The sequence below is a fragment of the Paroedura picta genome, chromosome 2, assembly GCF_049243985.1.
Source record: "Paroedura picta isolate Pp20150507F chromosome 2, Ppicta_v3.0, whole genome shotgun sequence".
NCBI lineage: Eukaryota > Metazoa > Chordata > Lepidosauria > Squamata > Gekkonidae > Paroedura > Paroedura picta.
In genome coordinates, this window is record NC_135370.1 from 158,437,850 (window position 1) to 158,453,950 (window position 16,101).

The following is a 16,101-nucleotide window of genomic DNA, read 5'->3' on the forward strand; positions in this document are numbered from 1 at the left end:
TGACCATGAGGCTGGGGGTTCGATCTCAGCAGCCGGCTCAAGGTTGACTCAGCCTTCCATCCTTCCGAGGTCGGTAAAATGAGTACCCAGCTTGCTGGGGGGTAAAACGGTAATGACTGGGGAAGGCACTGGCAAACCACCCCGTATTGAGTCTGCCAAGAAAACGCTAGAGGGCATCACCCCAAGGGTCAGACATAACTTGGTGCTTGCACAGGGGATACCTTTACCTTAGATCCCATGCATTATTATTACTTCCTTGATGGCCTTACTGGGTTGCCTGTTTCCTAGGGAATCCATTATTGTTGGTTAGCCTTAATTGTTTTGTAGGCTTCCAGGTTAGACACTCTCAAACTGTACAATTAAGAAATCAGTTCTTCACTCAATGGTTCCTGAAAATATATAATAACTGTTAGGAAATGTGCGCTGGAATAGTAATAATAATGAAGGCTCATGGTTTAAAAAATAAATGGCAAGAGCTTTTATTTCAGTAACTGTAGTCTCGGTTTAGGTTGTGAGTCCAAACTTGCAAGAAAGTGCCGGATTACTTACCTCAAAGCTTCTAAAACAAAGATCTCTACTTCTGTAGAACTTGCAGTAGTCTCCCTGTTCTGTTCCAAAGTCATGCTATCTTGTTCAAGCTCCCTTCCATGCCCAAGCCATGCAGGATGCTTTGTAAGACAGAATGAGCAGAAACAGGTGTTTAATTTGCTTACTGTCCTCAGTAGATCATGGATACATCTCCAAGACTTTAAAGGTCACCTCTGGGTTGGCAGGTGATACTTGATCAGGTCACTCTGCCCAGAACACACTGGAGCCATAAACTCCATCTTCAAAGGGCTTCTGATGATAAAGGGAAAAAAAACTTGTAACGATTTGTTTACCGGTAGAATGTAGTTGTGAGGTTTGACTCTAAATAGCTCTTCTAATCTCTTTCTCTGAAGGAAAATTACATAGAGGAATCTTGCAAGGAACAAAGAAAATGTATCAGATGTGACAACCCAGTAGTCCCTTTTTTAAAGCGCAGAACCATTTTTTGTCATCAAATCAACAAAAAATGTGTCTACTTCATTGGAAAATATGTCTATTTATCTAGCAGTAGCACCTTTAAGACCTACAAAGATTTATTCAGGGCGTGAGCTTTCGAGCGCAAGCACTCTTTGTCAGACTGAATGCACTCGAAAGCTCACGTCCTGAATAAATCTTTGTTAGTCTTAAAGGTGCTACTGGACTGATTTTATTGTGCTACTTCAGACCAACATGGCTACCCATTTGAATCTATCTAGCAGTAGTCCTGGTTGTTCAGTGTGTTGATAACATAATGGGTTTATTGTTTCTGAAGGTGAAAGCAGCATATAGCCAAGAGATCTGCATAATGTTTCACTTATTTCTTCTTGCTTCTGTCACTAGAGAACCTGAGCAAAGTAAGGAGATGGTTTTTAGTGTTTGCATAAATGCCTCAGATCAGGAACATTTTCGAGATATTTAACCTTGGGAAAATTCCTTTTAATGGAATTACACTGGTTCTTTGCAAATTGAAGTAATAGCCCAAATTAGGCAAATGTTGTCTGACTGTGTTTGTTTATGACACGCAACTCCTTCAGTTGCGTTGCCTGTAGTTGTGTAGATGCTCTGTTCTCTTTCTCCCCCTCTGCAATTGAACCACTCCTGGAGGAGGAGGAATGGAAGTGAGTAAGCAGCGGCAGGAGAATCAGTTTGGAGAATTCACAGGAAGGGACGGTGTAAAAAGAAATGAGGTGTCTCTCTCTGTACTCCACTTGAGACTGCTGCCACTGGAGACAGCATCAGAGACAGAAAGCAGGTTCTGCCCAGACCCAAAGATCTTTGCATAACAGTACTGATCTGTTCAATGCATTCATTTGTACCCCCTGCCTTTCTCCCGAGTGGAACCCAAAGCAGCTGATGTCATTCTCCTCCCCTCCACTTTATCCTCACAACAGTCCTGTGAGATGAGTTAGTCAGAGAGAGTATGCCTTTCTCAAGGTCAGCCAGCAAGCTTCCAGGGCGCAGCCTTGGCTTGGAAAAATAAAATAGAGCTTAATTTATCAAATGTTTTGATTATTCAACAAGTACACTACAGCAGTTTTGCAATCCTGCATTCTTTTTTTTCATGTTTATCTTCTAGCATATGGCTAAGTCCTTTATATCCAAAGCTACCACCTGGAACTCTGGGTTCTGCTGGTGAATCTCGTACCAATTTTAAGTCTGATCTGATCACTTATTTGATGTCATACAAATCCCCAACTCTCAACGAATGGGCTGATGTGATCAAGCAACATGATCTTTCAGAGACGAGGTAAATAATTTTGCTGATAGCTACTTCTTTAAAAGTCTGTGTAAATTTAGCTCTGAATTTCTTGGGAGCTGAAAGCAGGAATTTCTTCAGGAACAAAGCAGCGCTGAGTGAACAATGAGAACATGATGCTCTCTTTGGTTTCTGCTTCTAAATTTTGTGTGTGAACAGATATTGTCTTTGGTTGACTTGACTGTAGCCTTGGGATCATCATAGAGGACAGCAGAACAGAAGAGGATTGATCAGACCATTGACTAAAATGGTCCCCACAGATTATAATTGTAGGGGAAAAAATGAAAAATTGGGGTTTCCTGAATACCAAATCCAAATACCATATCACTATTGGAATTCCGGAATATCAGGAAATACCGATATTTTTCAAGTTCAGTATGCCCAAACCCTAAAAAACTCCTAGTTTTATCTCTTTATCTCTTTAATAGTTACTAGTTAAGTCCTCTAACTAGTAACTATTAACTCAGAAATTTTCAACCCCAGATTTCACCTGAACTTTCCCCTCTATGTTAAATATAATATTTTATTAGTTTTAAATTTCAAAAGGAGGTTCCCAATTCTTCCCTCAGGTTCCTGGACTGAGCCAACAGCCAAAATATCATACTCTGACAGGGTGGGACAGCCAGAGTTCTTCAGCAAAGAAGAAAACATGTTACTAGGGCAGCTCAGTCTGAGAAGGGAACGGAAAACAGAAGGGAAATTTTGCCTCTGAGAAATGGATGTGATGAAGGCACACAGTTCTGAAAAGGCAGCATTGCAGCCTATGAATGCCTTCAGGAACAGAGCTAAAATTAAGACATTAAATGAAAAGTGATTGTTTTTTCCAAAAGTTACCCACTGCTTTGTATGTTTAGCAATATAACAGGGACAATAGCAACTTCGAAATTATTTTCCTCTGCTTCTATCTATACCTTACTAATGCATAATTATAACAATTTGATGCAATTTCCCCTAATTTTAGAATGATATTACATTTTCTCTAGGGTGTACCTTGTTGGGTCTACTCCTGGTCGATACCAAAACAATGAAAAAGAGAAATGGGGTCACCTTAGACTAAGAAAGGTACTGAATTTGATGTTCATTGTCATTTCTTTGATTTGAGTGCTGTTACCTTCATCACCCCCCCCCCACACACACACACACACACAGACACACTGATGAGCCTTGAATCTTTCTACACATAAGCAAATCCCATGTAATAAAATATTTGGATTTGTGTTTCTTTGCTTCTGGAGAAGGTTGCTCGTTATGTAAAACAGCAATTAAAAGAAGCTTCAGCTAAGCAGCAATTTTTGTATCGGCAAATAACCTTTCAGGAATATGCCAGTACCACAAAAATTACATTCCAACTTGGAATGCCAAAGGCAGAGTTCATTTTTGTGCTGTAAAGATAAAGGTATCTCCTGTGCAAGCACCGGGTCATGTCTGACCCTTGGGGTGACGCCCTCTAGCGTTTTCATGGCAGACTCAATACGGGGTGGTTTGCCAGTGTCATTTTGCCAGCAACCCGTCATTTGTGATGTGGACATTACAACATACTATAGCTTACCATGGAAGCATGCAATCGGCCAAGGTCTGTGGTGACTGGGGGAACCCTTTTTTCCCCCCAAGAAAAAAGGAGGGGGTATGCTGAAAGTCCCAAAATCAAGGGAAAGGGATAGTGATGCCTTGAAATGCTAAGAATCATCCATTTTAAATTGTTTGTTTGTTTGTTAACCACCACTCCAAAACAATTCGGCTTGTGGCAATTTACAATAAAATCCATAAAACTATATAAAACACAGCAAAACAACAATCAACAGCAATAATTTTACTTTGTAGAAAGAATGCAGCATCCGTCTGTCCTTGTGTCAAAACTCAGTGGAGGTCAAACAGTGTGTGCTGCGGCAAAATAGTGCGGTGATAAGAGTACCTCTCAAATGAACATTTAGCCCCAGAACTTCTCATTCTAGCCAGGGGAAGGTTATGCCACAATAAATGAGTCCTATGGGATCTTGCGGCCTACTGCTTTTTGCTGTAGTATATTAAGACAGCTTCCATGGTATATATATTTTTTAAGTTTAAGGTAGGTTTATAGTTGTATTTTAACACTAGTATCTATAAAGAATCTATTATGTAGGACTAGAAGAGACACTCATTCAAGTAAGTAGCTAGTTAGAAGGATTGATGTTTAAGAAGATGGAAATATAGTACCATGACATAACTTTCCTTGCCAAGCTGCACAATTCAGCCCAGTTTGGCGTGCTAAACTTAATGGGGTTTTTTGCTTTTATTTTTCCCAAATCAGCTTTTAAAAGATCATGCAATGCAAGTGCCTGATGAAGATTCTTGGCCTGTAGTTGGGCAGTTCTCAAGTATTGGATCCATGGGAGCTGACCAGTCCAAATGGTTGTGTTCAGAATTTAGACAAAGTTTGGTCACTCTTGGAAACAGTGTAAAGTCTCTAACGAATCAGGAGGTTCCCATTAATCTGGTATGATTGCTTTTTATATCTTTGTTAAGAAATTACAGAAAATTAGTGGTGCTAATTAAAATGTCTTGTATTTTAAGAAGATTGCTTTAAATGTTTTAGTTAAAAGGCAACGTCAATTTTACTTATAAGTGCACTTCAGAAGAAAGAGAGGAATTCAGGTAGCTCTGAGCAGGACTCATTTTGTCTAAAATTCTCAGGCTATAACATTGTTCTCAAATTGCATAGTTTATTTCTATTTCATTTTGTTAAACAATCTGTAGTTTTTGTTTTCATATATTTCTGCATAGCAAAATTGTTGAGTGTCAGTAATTTTTAGTTTTGTCAGGAATTTTTGAAATTAATAATCATGTTGCATACCTTTTAAATCTAGAGAATTAGCTGTATTGATCCTTTGGAGCAAAAACAACCAATATTCTTGTTGTAGCTTAAAGCAAGGGTAGTCAACCTGTGATCCTCCAGATGTTTTTGGACTACAATTCCCATGAGCTTCTGCCAGCATTTGCTGGCAGGGGCTCATGGGAATTGTAGTCCATGAACATCTGGAGGACCGCAGGTTGACTACCCCTGCCTTAAAGACTTAAAACATTTCTCTAGTATATAGATTCATAGAGTTGGAAGTAGCCATTCAGGCCATCTAGTTCAACCCCCTGTTCAATGCAGGATGCCTAAAGCATCCATAGGTATTTGTCCAGCCACTGCTTAAAGACCACCAGTTAGGGGGAACTTAGCACCACATTAGGCAGTCTATTCCACCACAGAACTAGTCTATGATTTTTTTCCTCTGATATCTAGCTGGTACCAATCTACCCAGTATAAACCCATTGCGGCAAGTTCTATTTTCTGCTGTCAAGCAGAACTGCTCTCTGCCCTCCTCCAAGTGACAACCTTTCAAATACTTAAAATGAGCAATCAACCTCCTCCAGGCTGAACATTCCCTAATCCTTCAGCCTTTGTTTATAAGGTTTAGTCCAGAGGCTCCAGATTATCCTAGAATCATGGAGTTGGAAGGGGCCATACAGGCCATCTAGTCCAACCCCCTGCTCAACGCAGGATCAGCCCAAAGCATCCTAGTCACTCTCCTCTGCAGCCTCTCAATTTTGTCTACATCTGTTTTGAAGTGAGGCCTCCAGAACTGCACACAGTACTCCAGGTGTGGTCTGAACAGTGCAGTACACAGTGGGACTATGACATCTTGTGATTTTGATGCGATGCCCCTGTTGATACAGCCCAAGACTGCAGTCACCTTTTTTTACTGCTGCAGCACACAGTTGGCTCATAATTAGCTTACAGTCCACAAGAACCCCAAGATTTTATTTGCACATACTGCTACTCATATGTATATCTCCCATCCAGTATGAATCTAATATTTGTAACCCAGATATAGAACTCTGCACTTATTGAATTGTATCTTATTCTCATTTACCCACTTTCTAGCATGTTTATTTATTTTATTTATTACATTCCTATATTGCCCTCCCTTATGGCTCAGGGCGGTTCACATCACAAATTTGCAGTTCACAGCTCCAGCCAAGCTCATTAACCTGTACATTTGTAAAACTTTGTAACTTGCAACTCGTAAACATTATAATAATCCAATTATTGCATAACCATACCAAAACTGTCGCTTGATAAGGTGGCTGAACTTGGGGTCAACTTGTGCTATATCAAGTGGTGTATCTGGTGGGGGAGGGTTCTGGAGCGCCTCAGTCGATGGTATTGGCTCATTGGCCTCAACCAAAAGTTTGGCGGAAGAGCTTTATTTTGCAGACTCTGTGGAACTATGCTAGCTCCTGTGGGACCCTGATCATTCCACCAAGTGGTAGCCAGGATGGAGAAAGTCCTGGCCCTGGCCAAGGTCAAGTGTGCTTCCTTGGAGCTAGGGATCACCAGCTTGTTGGAATTAGTTGAGCGTAGTGCTCTCTTGGGGGCTTAGGCAGAAAGGCAGTCCCTTAGGTACACTCTGCCTAGACCTTTAACATGATCTGGGATTCAGTGTTCAGCTCTCTATCTTCTGGGGGTTTTGCTACTTCTCAAAATTTGGTGACATCTGCAATTTTAATGAATAGTTCCTCCAGTCCCTCACCAAATCATTGATAGAAAAGTACCAGATTGAGAACTGAGCACTAGAATCATAAAGTTAGAAGGGAGCATACGGGCCATCTAGTCCAACCCCCTGCTTGACAGAGAATCAGCCTAAAGCATCCTTGATAAGTATGTGTCCAGCCACTGCTTGAAGACTGCCTGTGAGAGAGAGCTCACCATCTCCTTAGGCAGCCTGTTTCACAGTTGAACTGCTCTGACTCTGAGTTTTTTCCCCTTATACTTAGCTAGTACCATTCTACACGTAGTTTAAACCCAATACTGCAGGCCCTATTCTCTGCTGCCAACAGGAACCCTTCCCTACGCTCCTCCAAGTGACAGCCTCTCAAATACTTAAAGAGAACAATCATGTCCCCTCTCAAACTCCCGTTCTCTCAGACTTTCCTCATAGGGCTTGGTCCCCAGATCCTGTACCATCCCCTGTGGCAGCCCATTGATTACCTCCCTCCAATCTGATGAAACACACTCCTTGGGTGCAGTTCTTTAGCCATTTCCTTATCCACATAACTATCTGAAAATTCAGTCTACAGCCTTCCAGTTTACCCATCAGATTATCATGGGGAACCTTTTCAAAAGCCTTATTAAAATCTAGGTAAACAACATCAAATATAGGTTTGCATGATCTAATAAACTTATCACTTAGTCAAAGAAAGAAATCAGATTGGTCTGGCAGGACCTCTTGGGAGCGCCTGACTTTCCACCAAGTTATCCTTCAGTGGATTAGGGCCTATTTATTCTTCATTGATCTTCAATATGCTGACATTTCATGTAAAAGATGGAGGGGGGGAGCACTGCAGGGTCAGGTATTCCTTAGATATAGAGAATAGAGGGAAATTTATGTAAAATTCAGTCTGATCAAAAAAATAAAGAGACCCTCCGCTAGATCTACTAAGGTAATTAGTGTTTGTAATAAGAGCGAAGAATAGCTAGCTGAAATACAATGTTGTTAGTCTTTAAAGCATTACAAGATGTCTCTCCGTTTTTGCAGTATTTGAAAGTGCTAGAAGTGTTGGCTGAGGTGCATTTTTACAGTTAACTCACTCACTACATCTTGTTCTTTAGATTTATCCCACTGTGGACAACGTGAGGCAAAGTTTGGAAGGTTATCCAGGTAAAAAGATGTACACATTTGTTCAGGTTAGGGGCTAAAATTTAAAGCATAGATTAGCGTTTTCTCAGAAAATCTTTTATAAACAATGTATGACATTACCATGCTAGAAATTTAGCTATAAAGCTTTTCAGTGACTAGCATTATTGTTGAATTCAGCTTAAAAACAATAGTTGCACTAGGAAATTTTTTTACTAAATCATAATTATGCTTGCGTTTAGAGTTTAGGTCTTGGTAGTTCAAGGGATGCCTTCTGGAAATGGCCATAATACCGAATGCAGGCAATCAGTTTGCCTCAACTAGCATTGCAATCAGATAGTAAAGAACTGAAGGGCTTTTCAACTCCAAAGAACTGCGTCTTAATCTTCTTGGTTCTTGTGCTGTGCTTTGAAAGTTTCTCTTATTGTCTTAGCCAACACTGTGCAATGAATGTCTGCCTGTCCTTTAAGACTCGCTGTCTCTAAATTACAATTTTACAACAGTTGCTGGTGTATTGGTTTACATTGACTTGCAGACTCTATCCTGAAAATGTATTGGAGTCTGTGTAGGCCATATTGATTCCTTTTGTGGAATATAACTGGATTTTCCACAATAAATACTGAACCGTACTACAGTGCATGAGGTTGAAAATTCTTTTTTGTCAATTGACCCTGTACTTTGGGCTTATATTGTGGTCTGCCAGCCCTTTCTATTTGCTGCCCTTGTTTTGTAGAGGATGGGATGGCAGTTTTTGTTTTATGTGTCCTTTCTAGTGCAGAAATCTGCTGCAAAGGGCTGTCTTGTAAACGTGCCCAGGCTAGTCTGATCTCATCAGATCTTGGAAGCTAAACAGGGTCAATCTGGCTGGTACTTGGATGGGAGCCCTCCAAGGAATACCAGCGTCATGATGTGGAGGCAGGCAATGGTTACCACAAGTTAGCTGTGACTTGATGGCATTTTCTACTACCAAGTGTCCCATAGTATGAGCCTGTCGGGAGAGGCGGGAAATAAATCTAAAAAAAAATAATAATAATAAAATGACTCTGCTGCTGAAAAGCAGAAAAACCCTTTTATCGCAGCAGGTGATATGGAATTAGATCCATAGAGCACAATGGCTGACATTAAAAAACAAAACCTTTTATTCATATAAGAACTCTGAGGTCTGATCCAGATCTTCTACTGTACTGCACACAGTGTCTTGTTTTGAGAGGAAAAGTTATAGCATGAGTCTTATCATAGAATCATAAAGTTGGAAGGGGCCATACAGGCCATCTAGTCCAACCCCTTGCTCAAAACAGGATCAGCCCTAAGCATCCTAAAGCAGTCCATTCAGTCTCCTTAGATAACTACAAACAGGGTATCAGCCCCCTCCCCCCATGAGAGAACCAGTTGACCAAAGGGTCACCTAGTAACTCAGAAGTACATCTCTCATACTTAGGAAGAAGCTAGCCCCCTGAATCCGCTTTTTTCCCCTCCTTGAAGATTGGGATAACATTTGCCCACCTGCAATCTTCTGGCACTTCACGTATTCTCCAAGAAGGGTCAAAAATAATGGACAGAGGTTCAGAAATTACATCTGCAAATTTTTAGTACCGTTAGATGCAATTCATCTGGCCTAGAGGACTTGGTCTCATTTAAAGAAACTAGGTATTTATGAGCTCTCCCTACAGTGATCCGAGACTTCAGCTCCCATTCCTCGACATGATTTTGCCACGTTGAGTGTGAATTCCCTTATAAGAGAAGACTGAGGAGATGTGGGAATTGAACAGTTTATCCCTCTCATCATCACCTGTTGCTATTTCACTTTCTTGTCCCCACAGTGGTCCTACCAATTCAGAAGTACTAACTCCCTGGGCTAGACTTTTGCTTTCTAGGCTTAGCTTTGGATTCTCATGAGAAATCTACCTATTTTTTTAGGTTAGTAACCATACAGCTTAAAACATTACGCTGAGTTAAGGGATAACATCAGTTTTTAGGCTATTTGCCAGATGAATCCTTCCACAAACCTTCACTAGAGATACCCGGGATACCACTGGGATGCTTGCTGCTACTCCCACCCCAGTATTAAGAACTATACCTCCCACTCACTAAAAAAAAAATGGCATTTTAAGAGCTGCTTAATAGTTTGAAGAACAGAAGGCAACTTTTGTTGTGTATTTTATGTGTACCCCAGTGCACAATATTAGCTGCTATATGTAATATTATTAAACTGTCCTGCACAGTTTAGTAATATAACATATAGTCCACAAGTACAGTAAATACAGAACACTTAAGTCAGCGGACACTCCAGAAATGTGAACCTATTGCTAGCACTTTTATTTGGACTCTTTTTACAGTTGACAGATTGATCGTGATTTGACTTGATGTGCTGCTAATTCCATTTGGCCTAATGGGATAGAATCTGCATATAGTCTTTTAGAAAGGCTGAAATATAAATCATTTGCACAAATGCTAGCTAAATCGATTTCTTTTTTGTAATAAAGAAAGCTGGATTTGTTGGTCTTTGAAGGGAATGTTTTGTGGTCAAACACAGATATTTTGCCTCCCGTTATTTAATGAGATTCCATTTCAGGGGCATGTTTATCTGTAACTAAATGATCTTCTTTTTCTCTTGGAGCTGGGGGTTCTCTTCCATATAGCATACAGACTGCCCAGAAACAGCTTTGGCTGCACTCTTATTTCCAGTAAGTGGCATAATTCCTTCGTGATTAATGACATTTTGAGTTTCTAAGGTCAATTATATTTGTGAGAGATGTAGGTTAGACAAGCTTTGGTATGTTCATTTAAAAACTATTTGAATTTCATGCAAGTTGAGATTTCATATATCTTATATTCTAATGGCGAAGTCAGAATATCTTTGGTTACTTAAATCTGGTGACTGGAGTTCTGAATGGACATATCTTTCTACAAACAAGGCCCCAGGTTTGGAGAAAAATGTGAAATTAAGAAAAAATAATCAGGGTCACTGAAAAAATCCACAAAAGATAAAAGAAGCATCTGTATCTTTAAACAGTGGATTTCATCAGTGGCTGTTGCTAGGCAGCCACAGCATTCCAAATTTGGCTGTGTCAATAAAAGACAGGGGGAGGGTGTAAGTTCCTTTCCAGTCCTATTTTGGCTAAGTTTCCAGTCCTATTGAGGCTAAGTTTGCCAATTCCGGGTTGGGGAATGCATGGAGATTTTGTGATGAGGCTTGAGAAATTCAAGGTCTAGAGGAGGCCTCAGCATGATATAATGCTATATAGTTTGGTGTAATGGTTAGGAGTGCGTACTTCTAATCTGGCATGCCAGGTTCGATTCTGGGCTCCCCCACATGCAACCAGCTGGGTGACCTTGGGCTCGCCATGGTACTGATAAAACTGTTCTGACCGGGTAGTGATATCAATGCTCTCTCAGCCTCACCCACCCCTCAGGGTGTCTGTTGTGGGGAGAGGAATGGGAAGGCGAATGTAAGCCGCTTTGAGCCTCCTTTGGGTAGGGAAAAGCGGCATATAAGAACCAACTCTTCTTCTTCTTCATATAGTCTACCCTCAAAAGCAGCCATTTCTCCTGGCAGAAATAGGTCTGGAGTTCAATTGTAATTCTGGGGCATCTCCAGGTCCCACCTGGAAGTTGGCAACTACATCCACAGGAACTTTGCCCGCCACCCCCCTCCCCCCCCCTGATTTGCATGACTCATAGAGGACCTGGCTGCTTGTTCCTCTTGAACAGAAAGCCAGTGTGGTGCAGCAGTTACAGTTTCAGAGTAGGGTCTGTGAGATCTCGACTCAAATCTCCATCTTGCAGTAGAAACTGACTGGGTGATTTTGGACCAATTACATCCTTTCAACCTAATCTACCTCACAGGGCTATTGTGTGGATAAAATGAAAAGAGAATAATGTAAGCTTTTCATAGAACCATAGAGTTGGAAGGGGCCATATAGGCCATCTAGTCCAACCCCCTGCTCAACGCAGGATCAGCCCTAAGCATCCTAAAGCAATGTTCCTACTTTTGTTCCTACTTTTGTTCCTACTGTGGAGAAAGGTGAGGTATAAATGAAGTAAATAATAAATATAATTGAAGATGGGAAGCAAATAAAAAGCGGGCTGGCAAATGGTTGAAGAGAGAAAGAGGCAAGAGCAGGGGAGAGGGTATGGTGATTACCAAGAAGGAGGGAAAGAATTCAGGAAATCGTAGACATTTTGGGAGGAGGGGTTGAGAATGGAAGGGCACTGAGAGGGATAGAATAACATAATTACCCTTCAAAGCATCCATTTCCTCCAGAGGAACCAGGATTGTCAACCTCCAGGTAGAGGCTGGGGATCACCTGGAATTGCAAATGTTTCCCAGATAATAGAGATCAGTTCTACTGGAGAAAATGGCTGCTTTTGAGGGTAGGCTTTATGACATTATGCCCTGCTGAGGTTGCTTCCCTCCCCAAACCATGCCCTCCCAAGGCTTCACCTCAAAATCTCCAACCTCGATCTGGCAACCCTGGGGGAACTCATCTCTATGGTTGGGGAATCTGTTGTGATTCCAGTCCCACCCTGAAGTTGGCAGCCCTAGAAGGAGAGAGGGATGCAGGAAAGGGGGAGAGACTATGAGGTTTTTTTTGGGGGGAAGGAAAGAGTGGGAGGGGGGGAAGTGAGATGCCTCCTGCAAGTGCTTGTGGGTTCCCACTGGTAGTTCTTAAGTCTCTATTTTATCCCAGCCTCTTGATTTATGAACATTAAAGCCCTCTAATAATTTCATAATGGTGGGACAAAGTTCTGGTGTAGCTAGTATTCAAAAAGAAAAAAGCAGTCCAAAGTGTTTGGATGCAAATAAATTTTATAAATATTAATTAAGACAAATGTAGTGAACTATGGCTTGGACCCGGTCTGTCATTTACATTAATGTGCATAGGTGTAATTAACAGTTTCTTCATGCTGTGTTCCTTTATGCCACCTTAGATTTCACTGCAAAAGGACCCCTGACCTTAGAGGGTGGCTTCTCAGTGGGGATGCAAAGGGCTGTATTAGGAAGGGAAGGCATTGGTGGTTGGGTTCTTTCTGGCATGTGAATATATCCCTTGGTTGATGATGGTAAAAAGAATATCACTTCTAGCCCAGCTTGCTGAATGGGGATGATGTGGCTCTGAAAAGCTGGCTTCACTCCTGTGTTCCTTTTTTACTTCAGCAAATGGTCAGCTGAAACATCAGGTCGTAGCCATGCCATGCCTCACATTAAGACTTACATGAGAGTGGCTCCTGACTTCCAAAAGATTGCATGGTTTTTAGTTACAAGGTGAGTCTTCTGTTAATAAGGTTTCTTATCTCCCCCCCCCCCAATCCTGCCTGAATGCTTCAATGATCACTGAGGCTCCACTTTATTTCAAACCATCTAATGATGACAAAAAATCATAGAATCATGGAGTTGGAAGGGACCACCAGGGTCATCTAGTCCAACACCCTGTAAAATGCAGGAAATTCACAACTACCTGCCCCAACCACAGTGATCCCAATTCCATGCCCAGATTATGCCGTCCCCCAGAAAGCCAGATTTCTGGCCAGTCTGGATTGAAAAATTCGCCTCCTGACTCCAAAGTGGGGATCAACATTTCCCAGGGACGCAAGAAAGGGACACAAGAGCCAGTCACCGACATAATCCCTTTTGCCCACACACTCACAATTTGCCCAACTTTATGGAATTAGCATTTCTGTCAGATGGCTATCTAGCCTCCCGAGGAAGCCTGTTCCACTGAGGAACTGCTCTGTCAGGAACGTCTTCCCGATATTTAGCTGAAAATTCTTTTGAATTAATTTCAACCTATTGGTTCTGGTCCAACCCTCTGGGATAACAGAAAACAAGTCTTCTCCATCCTCTGTAAGACATCCTTTTAAGTACTTGAAGATGATTATCATATCACTTCTTAGCAATCTTTCCATGCTAAAGAAACCAAGTTCCCTCAACCTTTCCAAGTTCCCTCAACCTCCATCTGACCACAGTACATCTTGCTGGGATACCAGAACTAGGGTAATTTTCCTTAAAACAGGATTTACTATGTCCCTAGTTCTGATATCCCAGAAAGATTTCCTCCGTAACCTCGGGGGAGAAGGACCATTCACAGTATGTTACCAGTAGTCATACTTGATGTCGTAACTGAACACGGTACTCTAAGTGAGGTTTAACTAGAGCAGAGTAAAGTGGCACCATCACAGTGCAATCTGGACACTATACCTCTTTTGATACAGCCCAAAATCCTATTTGCTTTTTTTAGCTACTGAGTCACACTGACTCATGTTCAGTGTATGGTCTACGAAGGCAACTCCTCCCCCCCCCCCCAATCCTTTTCACACATACTACTGCCAAGACAATTCTCCTCCATTCCATAATGATTCGTTTCATTTTTCTTACCTAAATGCAGAACTTTAAATTTATCACTATTGAAATTCTTTATTCATTTTAGCTGAGTTTTCCAGCCTGTCAAGATCCTCCTGTATCTATCTAGGATTTACCTGCAGGCTGCTTTCCGTGGATTGTGACAGTATCCTGATTCTGTCGTCTGCTATGTTTGCTACCCAGTTTAGTATCATCTGCATATTTAATAAGCACCCCATTCTATTCCTTCATCAAAATCATTTATGAATACGTTGAACAACACAGGGCCCAGGACAGATCCCGGAGACATTCCACTTGTCATTCAAGAGGATGACAAACCATTAACAAGCACTTTTGTTATCGATCCACCTAACAGTAACATTTTACCAACGTGAACAAAAATATAATGTGGAACCTTGTAACAGAAGCTTTACTGAATTCAAGGTAAAGGCATTCTCTGGATCCAGCAAGGTAGTAACTTGCAAGAGGTAAGGTTTGTCTGACATGACTTGTTCTTGAGAAAGCTGTGCTGACTCTCAGTAATCACAGCCATCTTGTCTAGCTGCTCAAGGACCAACTGTTTGATAATTTGTTCTAAAATTTTGCCAGCTATAGACATCGATAGGTCAGTAGTTACCTGGATCCTCCTTTTTCCCCTTCTTGAAGATGGGGACAACATTTCCCAGCTTGGTGTAGGGTTTAGGAGCACCAACTTCTAATGTGGTGAGCTGGGTTTGATTCCCCACTCCCCTTCCACATGCAGCCAGCTGGGTGACCTTGGGCTGGCCACAGCACTGATAAAGCTGTTCTGACCGAGCAGTGATATCAGGTCTCTCTCAGCCTCACCTCCCTCACAGGGTGTCTGTTGGGGGGAGAGGAAAGGGAAGGCGACTGTAAGCTGCTTTGAAACTTCTCTTGTAGAGAAAGAAATGGCATAGAAGATCCAACTCTTCTTTTTTGTTCATTACTACCAAGTGTGCCCACTGCTTTCACCTTAACCAGTTCTATCCTGGTGGTGAGAATCAAGTCTAAAATTGCAGACCCCCTAGTTACCCACTCCACTTTTTGGGCACTGAAGTTTTCAGCAAGACAAATCAAGCATTTATGGGGATTTCCATTTTTTAGCAGAGTGGATCTGCCAACAGATATCTGAGTAATTGAAATCATCCATGACCACTGTGTCCCACTTCTCTGATCTAGGGGTATATCAGCCAAGTCCTCTGCCTGGCCTGGTAGTCTATAGCAGACCCCCACAATAATACCAGTATTTCCTACTCCTTTCATTTTTATCCAAAGACTCTTAGCTGACCTTACATGCTCAGATACATATATTTCCTCACAAGTATAGATATGCTTGACATATACTGCTATTCCTTCTCTCTTCGTTGTCTGTCCCTTTTAAATAAAATTGTACCCCTCAGTCCTAATCCGTGATGCTATTTGAGATCTTTATCCTGCAGTTAAAGAGATGATCCCTCTTTTAGAATCCAGGAATTGTTTCATTGTCTTGATTTTTCCAATCTGGAAAATCAGAACTGGGTTCAAATCACACCACCAAATTTCTCACAAGGTTAGTGCATCTCTAAAAATGCATACAAATACACTTAACAATGCAGAATTCACAATATTTTACACATCTAAAACTAGAATTCTTCAGTTCATATCCTGCACTGAGAGCTATGTATAGGAATAATCTATTACAGTGGTCCCCAGCCTTTTTATCACCGGGGACAAGTCAAAGCTTGACAATTTTACTGAGGCCCGTGGGGGGGGGGTAG

General features: G+C 41.4%; 1 protein-coding gene across 1 annotated transcript in view; it reads left to right on the forward strand.

Moving 5' to 3' along the window:
- TDP1 (tyrosyl-DNA phosphodiesterase 1) overlaps positions 1 to 16,101 on the forward strand; it is a 34,808-nt gene that overhangs the window by 13,274 nt on the left and 5,433 nt on the right. Inside the window, exons 7-12 of the mRNA XM_077323452.1 lie at positions 2,144 to 2,314; positions 3,307 to 3,385; positions 4,611 to 4,796; positions 7,959 to 8,007; positions 10,601 to 10,667; positions 13,142 to 13,249. Coding sequence (XP_077179567.1) covers positions 2,144 to 2,314; positions 3,307 to 3,385; positions 4,611 to 4,796; positions 7,959 to 8,007; positions 10,601 to 10,667; positions 13,142 to 13,249 — 660 coding nt within the window. The remainder of the gene's footprint in view (positions 1 to 2,143; positions 2,315 to 3,306; positions 3,386 to 4,610; positions 4,797 to 7,958; positions 8,008 to 10,600; positions 10,668 to 13,141; positions 13,250 to 16,101) is intronic.